Source organism: Tetranychus urticae, chromosome 3, assembly GCF_039701765.1.
Source record: "Tetranychus urticae isolate SD_2017Ah chromosome 3, NJAU_TeUrti_SD_1.0, whole genome shotgun sequence".
In the NCBI taxonomy this organism is placed as follows: Eukaryota; Metazoa; Arthropoda; class Arachnida; order Trombidiformes; family Tetranychidae; genus Tetranychus; species Tetranychus urticae.
In genome coordinates this window covers 11,028,547-11,036,650 of record NC_142960.1, presented here as the reverse complement: position 1 = coordinate 11,036,650, position 8,104 = coordinate 11,028,547, and the positions used below count along the sequence as shown (strand labels likewise).

Below are 8,104 nucleotides of genomic sequence, written 5' to 3'. Positions count from 1 at the left end.
ATAAACGCAAGAAATGCGTTGTTACTAAAAAGACACAATTGAAACAATTATCACATTTCTGTACAAATTGTCACAAATTGAAGGAATGCTACAAGGAAAATGGGCAAAATCGGGTAGAAATTATTCTTTTCTAAATTTGGACTCTGTTAGTTTATGAAGACATGAAAACTAAGTCCATTTGTGCGATTTGAATATTTCTCTCAACCTCAGTTTTCGAGAAAATCGAGGCCAAAGTTAGAACTTCGATCACATTTTGGACAACTGTTTGAAGGGATTTTTCTATAAAACTTACTTTTTCTGGTGTAACTTTTGATTGCCAACCAGAAAATGCACTTATTATGAATGATAAAACTTTTAATTTTCTGTAAAAGAGATCAGTTCGATTTTCAGCTAAACCGACCATTGTCTGAGACCGTAAGAGTTAATGAGCTGAGACTTATTATTTGTCCATAAAAGTTGTTGCTTTACATTTTGGATTGAATACTTGCAACAATTTAAGAACGATTCTCTTGATTTTGGCCTTTTACCTAAAAACTTTAAACCTCGATATTTCGAGTATGGTAGCACCTACAGTCATCAATCATTCACCAATTTAATCACTTAATAACTAATAATTCAATACAATCTAATAACTTTCCATTAGTTTACTTGGGTCATGATTTTTGGGCTGTGCATAAGCGAATAACAACTCATTTAACAAACAAAACTCATTTAAATGCATATCTTGGTGAATAAACCAATTTTCTGGTTAAACTTAAAACTGAAATGCAAAGAGTGCTGCTAAAGGCTCGAGAATTTGGGTTAAGAATTGAGAATTAGTGAGGTTTGTAGTGGCATAAAAACTAAGTCCAATGGTGCTATTAAATAATTCACCTGATGCACAGTTTTTGAGAAAATCGAGGTCAAACTCGAAACTTCGATCGCCTTTTCTTCAACTATGAAAGCGTATTTTTTCATGCAACTCATTTTACTGGTGTAACTTTAGATGATCAACCAGAAAATGGACTTATTTTGAATAATAAAACTTTTCTTTTTCCGTAAAACAGTTAAGTGAGATTTTTGATTAAACCGATCACTGCCTACGACCATAAAAGATAATGAGCTTAAACTTATTATTCGTGCATAAAAATAGTGGACTCACATTATGGATTGACTAGTTGTAACAGTTTGAGAACAGATCTCATGATTTTGGCCTTTTACCTAAAAACTTTATACCTCGATATTTCGAGTACGAAAGCCCCTACAGTCATCAACCGTTTACCAATTCAATCCTTTTCTACCCAATAGATCAATACAATCTAAAGACATTCCAATAGTGTACTTGGGCCATGATTTTTGGGCTTTAAATGAGCGAGCAACAACTTATTTAACAAACAAAACTCATATAAATGCACATCTTGGTAAATAAACCAATTTTCTGGTTAAACTTAAAACTGAAATGCAAAGAGTGCTGGTAAAGGCTCGTACATTTGGATCAAGAGTTAAAATTAGGTGGACTTTGTAGGGAAATTAAAACTAAATCCAATGGTACTATTAAACAATCCACCTGTTGTATAGTTTTTGAGAAAATCGAGGTCAAACTCGAAACTTCGATCGCCTTTTCTTCAGCTATGAAAGCGTATTTTTTCATGCAACTCATTTTACTGGTGTAACTTTAGATGATCAACCAGAAAATGAACTTATTTTGAGAAATAAAACTTTTCTTTTTCCGTAAAACAGTTTAGTGCGATTTTTTATTAAGCCGACCACATTCTGTGACCATATAAGTTAGAAGGTTGAAACTCATTATTTCCCCATAAAATTTGATGGTTCATATCATGGATCAAATACTTGTAACAATTTAAGAATAGATTTCTTGATTTTGGCCATTTACCTCAAAACTTTGAGCCTCGATATTTCGAGAACGGAAGTGTCTACAATCATCAATCTTTGACCAAACATTGATTTGCATTATAGGATATAACATATTGAAACATTTAAGCATTTAAGATCTTAAAAAATAAACTATAGCAGTTCATTACTTACGTTGTCGCACCTGAGATTTGATTTTTAAAGTTGAATGGTTACTAAACACAAATCTGATTGATTGAATTAGTTTAGATTCTATTCGGTATTCAGTCAGATAATGTTATATCCCATAATGCAATCTAATGTTTGGTCAAATATTGATGACTGAAAACACTACCGTTCTCGAAATATCGAGGCTCAAAGTTTTACGGCCAAAGGCCAAAATCAAGAGAACTATTGGAGAACTGAAAAAAGTATTTAATCCATGATACGAAGCAACAGTTTTTATTGGCAAATAATAAGTTTCAGCTCGCTAGCATTAACAATCACAGAATGTGGTCGGTTTGATCAAAAATCGCACTTAACTATTTTACGGAAAAATAAAAGCTTTATTTCTCAAAATAAGTTCGTTTTCAAGTTGATCATTGAAAGTTACTGCAGTAAAATGAGTTGCATGAAAAAATACGCTTTCATAGCTGAAGAAAAGGCGATCGAAGTTTCGAGTTTGACCTCGATTTTCTCAAAAACTGTACATCAGATGAAATGTTTAATAGCACCATTGGATTTAGTTTTAATTTCCCTACAAAGTCCACCTAGTTTCCACTCTTTACACAAATGTACGAGCCTTTACCAGTACTCTTTGCATTTCAGTTTTAAGTTTAACCAGAAAATTGGTTTATTTACCAAGATGTGCATTTATATGAGTTTTATTTGTTAAATAAGTTGTTGCTCGCTCATTTAAAGCCCAAAAATCATGGTCCAAGTACAATGAGAGGATTTTATTAGATTGTATTGACCTATTGGGTAGAAAAGGATTGAATTGGTGAATGATTGATGACTGTAGGTGCTACTATACTCGAAATATCGAGGTACAAAGTTTTTAGGTAAAAGGCCAAAATAATGAGATCTATTCTTAAACTGCTACAACTAATCAATCCATAATGTGAGTCAACAATTTTTATGCACAAATAATAAGTTTCAGCTCATTATCTTTTATGGTCAAAGGCAGTGATCGATTTAGCTAAAAAGCGAACTGATCTGTTTTACAGAAAAATAAAAGTTTTATTATTCAAAATAAGTCCATTTTCTAGTTGGCAATCAAAAATTACCCCAGAAAAAGTAAGTTTGATGAAAAAATCTGTTCACACAACTGTACAAAAGGCGATCGAAGTTCCAACTTTGACCTCGATTTTCTCGAAAACTGAGGTTCATATAAATATTTAAATCGCACAAATGGAGTCAGGTTTCATGTCTTCCTAAACCAACAGAACTCAAATTTGAAAGAAATTTATTTTTACCCTTATTTTTTCATTTGTGTTAATTCGTGCATGAATATGATAATTGTTTTGATTGTTTATGTTTCTTTTATTAACAATCTAAAACATAGGGAAAGTTAAACCAATTTTGAACCAAATATTTTTCAAGTCGACAATTTGCTCAATTTATTAAATGAACCAGAAAACGAGCTCTAAATGAGTTGGAAAAGTGACCAAAAAAGAACCAGAAAACCAGAAAAGTAAAAGAATCATATTTCAGACTTGATCCGAATGTGCCTGGAATAATAATAATTGAAATTAACTGTCACTTGCTTGGGCTCAGAAATTCCAACCAAACTTTACGAAAAAAAAAACAAAATAAAATAACTGATATATTAAATCAAAATCTGGTGTTTAATCGAGAAATCTGATATCGAACCGAATCAATTACACAAGAATTTCAAAAAGATTCATTTTTTGAATATTGCCTGGATTCGCTACAAAACAGATGAAACATAAAAGCAAAAATTTGATGAAAGAATCATCAAAGCCAGTCGCATATCAAATTCAAAATAAGCATTCAATGAAAATGAGCAAAACCATGAAACTGGAAAAATAAGCCAAAATGAAATGTTGAAACATTTGAATTGCATCAAACAATATTTCAACTGATAACTAAACTGGTAAACCAATTGATTGAAACTCAATTACAATCAACCTTTTCCTCTTTCCCTAAACAATTGCAACCAGAATTTAATAAACCATTGGCAAGTTGAAAACATGATAATAATAACAAGATTATCATCATGAATATTCAATGGGCACCAAAAAAGCATTTTATTTGGTCAAAAACTTCTTATCATTCATACATAAATAATGTATCGCTATATTACATTAATATCTTAATCTGAATGTTTATTATTAAAATATAATATTTAATACAGCATTTCTCTCACCTTCAAAGTGAAACAATAATATTAATGAGGTGAAACTGGTTACCATTTCACTTGTTTCAACCAATTATTATGACAATTAAATTATTGAATAGTTTATTCGAGTGAAATAATTACCTTTCCCAGCTCTTATTCAATCTCAAAGTTGGATAAATAATTATCCCATTTCAGTTTTTTATTTCATCTCATCAACACTTTTACCATGATAATAGGAAAAGATGAAAACCAAGGAACGACTCAAATCCCATGAAATAAATGAAATCATTAATAGTTAAGTGTGACAGTTGATTTTATCCTTTAATTTTCAATAAAGTTGAGGATGAGATGAAAATTATGATGAAGAGGATTGACATGAAATTTATTTTAATGAACATTGATTAATCCTTAAAACACTGGAAAGAAGCAAATTAACCATTGAAGGAAGCAATTAATGATTGATGTACAATGAGAATGGACAGAAATCATGTTCAACAAGTTTCCGATTCATCTTTATCTTCATTTTCATCCTTTCCATCCTATAAGAGACTTCATCTGTCAGGCGTAATAAACAATTTTCATGGTAAACTTGCAGACAAACATTCAACTTTTCCTCCAGTTATTCAGTAGAATTGCATTCTTTCCCTGAAAGGTTGGAAAAATTTCATTTTTATTAAATAAACGTTTGTTTTTTTGTCAAGTCTTTTCCAAGTGATTCTTTAAATGATTACCTTCATCTTGGAATGTTTCATCAAATGTTCAGACAAAAAGTTCTTTTATATTGTGACTTGGAATTCTTGAAATTTGACTCTTCAATTTTCTCATCCATTATTGAAATTTTCATCTAAAGAGGAAGATCAAAGTTTCAGTCATTTGCTTCAAGTTGTTTCATGTTAACAAAAGTGAAATCTCAATGTTCACCTGTCACTTCATTGACATTTGACTGACAAACCTCACATCAATGGGACATGATGAATGATCATGAAACTTCCGATTATGCTTATGATAACTCGATAAATCATTCAGTTACAATGAGTTCATTAATGTGACCTTTGAGAGTGAAACAAAATTATGTTCAAAATTGTTGGCTTTCATTGTAAAAATTGAACATTTGGTGATCAGTGTAAAGGATAAATTTAAAGCTTCTCAAAATGGAAGCAATTTTTTCGTCTTCGTCTCTTTGGTTCAATTTGACCAATCCGGTTGAACTTGAGAAACTAATTAAACGGCATTTTGTTAAAAACTCGATTCATTCCGATTCAACTGAACTAATCTTCATGTTAATGTACATAACCATTGGCTGTCTGGGAATCACCATCAACTCAATTGTCATCTTTGTTATACTGACAAGTAAACGACTTCGTAATCTTGAAAATTCACTCATTCTTAACCTTTGCCTAGCCGATATCCTTTTATGCCTTTGGTCGATACCATTTACTTTGTACCAAGTATTGCGCCGTGACTGGGCACTTGGTCAGTTAATGTGTTCAACTGTGCCTTTCCTTCAGGCAACAATAGTCTTTGTCATTGCCCAGACGATAACAGTGATTGCCTTTGATCGTCTCTCCGTAATAACTGGGCAACACTCTTTGAAACGTAAACATCACTGGTCCAATCGAATGTCAAACCACTCGGAATGCCCGATAACCAAGAGAATCCCATTAATCTGGATTTCCTCTCTAATCCTGGGTTCACCTTTAATCTATTTTTATAAAGAGGTAAACTTTAACTACAACGGTATTCCACTTTACAATCGTTGCATTGAAGACTGGTCAGCCGAAGTACGAATCATCTATTCAACCATAACCTTTACCGTTTCCCTTGTGATTCCCATTGTATGCCTAATAGCATCTCAGGTTCAAATAGTGACCTTCCTCAAGAAGCAGGGTAACCACGATTTAAAGCCAGCCCTTATAACCCGATCAACCATCTCATCAACCGGGTTACATTCAACTTCAGTTATTTTACCAGAAGAGACAATTAAAGATGAACAGCAAGTTAACCTAAACATTAACAGCAAACCATCCAAACCCAAAGACAACAATGAAACCGATAGTGATATAAATGAAAAGATTGGCAACAATGAAACACAAGACAAAGTAAACTCACCTAAAAGTTGCCCAATTGATGGTAACAACACTGAACCCGATAAAATCAACAACAGTGTTAATAATGTAGATAATAAAAACAACGGATTGTTGATCAGTTCACTTAAGAAACCTTTAGCCCGGTACACAGTCACACTGAAACCAGTTAGGTTCACTTTGGCTAAAGGTGTTCGCAATCGTCGAGCAATCGTCTCCCTTTACCGAGTCTCGGTCACCTTTATACTAAGCTGGCTTCCCTTGAACATTGTTAACCTTTACCTTGACCTGATTGACCAACCCTCCATTACAGGAACCAAGGTTTACCTAATTCTCGGCATTTGCCACCTCATTGCCATCAGTTCATCAGTTACAAATGCCATCTTTTATGGCCTCATGAATACCAATATTAGACGAGAGCTTTCAAAGATTCGCTTAACCTTCAATCACAACAATAATTCCCAAAGTCACCAGACAAGCACACCAATGCCTTCCCATGTGATTTAATAATCACCCTAATCATGTTAACAATCAAAGGTCAAAAGACGTAAAAATTAATTTCAACCATTCCTTCAAAGGAAACAAAGCAGATTAATAGATGAAATCAATTTCCTAATTGATTTAAACACCTTTTTCGGTTCATATTTTATCATATCGAGTTGGACAATTTCAATAAAGGAAAAATAACGAAATCAAGAAAATGTCCAGCAAATCCAAGTCCAGTCAAAGAATCAATAGTTTCATCAATGGAAAAGATTGAAAAGTCAATCGATTATATCTTTGTTATTGTAATATGTATTAATATGTAATGATATTGAACTTTAGCAAAAAGCAAATCCTAAAAATACCAAAGACTCCCAGTGAATCCCAAAATAAGCACCAATTGTTCCTGTTAAACAATTAAATTTTACTTTCATAACTTTTCATTGTCAAATTAAGCGTAATCATTTGAACAAATAAAAATCGAAACGCAAATCAAACTCAAAACTCAGTTTCCAATTCAATTGATTTCAATAAACAAAAACAGCAAAAACAAAGAAACTCTGAAAAAAATGAAATGAAAAACCAACATCAAATCAACAGTAAATCAAGGGAAATGCCAGTGAAAATGTTTACATTTTATAAGTTAACCTTTTGATTGTAATAATAATTTTCTTAATTTAATCACATTCCACTCGAGTATCACTGAGTCCAACATGAAACCATCTGAATCCTGACAATAACTTCATTCATGTCTTTGTAATAAACATTTACAATATCACTTGGAATAGTAAACAAGAAGGAATTCATCGTTTCCAATGTTTTCCCTGATTCTATGTGTTAATCACTGGTTGGAATCCACGTTGTCTGTACAATTGAATGTAATTTCATGAGAAACATGTGTGACATTTAAAGATTTGACAAAAATCTAAAGATATTTCAACAGCATTGAAATTCATTAATAAAGGAGAGAGAGAAAAAAAAACAATAATATTTCAATTGATAAAAAGAAATGGAAAAACAAATAACTTCAAAGGTTCATCTCAATATCATGAACGTCATTCACTTTCATCTTTATCATCTATCAATATCTTCTTCCTCATTCAAGAGATGATTCCTGTTCGTTTGGAAAAAATTTTTCATTCTTTTTTCCTTCCTTCATCATGTTTAGCCTAAATAACTGATTCACTTGACTCTTGAAATTTGCTCAGCTCACAATTTTCAATTTTACATCCTTAACATACCTTTTCATCGTCATAGTTATCTACTTCATCTAATAACTCTTATCAAAGATAAACTTGTTTGCTCCAGAATGTCTTCATCTTTATTCAATTTTATCCTGAAATCA

The 8,104-nt window shown here is 32.0% G+C and overlaps 1 protein-coding gene across 1 annotated transcript; it reads left to right on the top strand.

The window, feature by feature from the left end:
* Positions 1 to 4,739: 4,739 nt before the first annotated feature.
* LOC107369409 (neuropeptide F receptor-like) lies at positions 4,740 to 7,263 on the top strand. The gene has a single exon (XM_015937358.3). It carries the CDS (start codon positions 5,344 to 5,346, stop codon positions 6,781 to 6,783), a length of 1,440 nt encoding a protein of 479 aa, XP_015792844.2. The 5' UTR covers positions 4,740 to 5,343; the 3' UTR covers positions 6,784 to 7,263.
* Positions 7,264 to 8,104: the final 841 nt, after the last annotated feature.

Excerpts from the sequence above, each read along its gene's own strand:
- LOC107369409 (XM_015937358.3), top strand. The coding sequence starts at position 5,344 with ATGGAAGCAATTTTTTCGTCTTCGTCTCTTTGGTTCAATTTGACCAAT.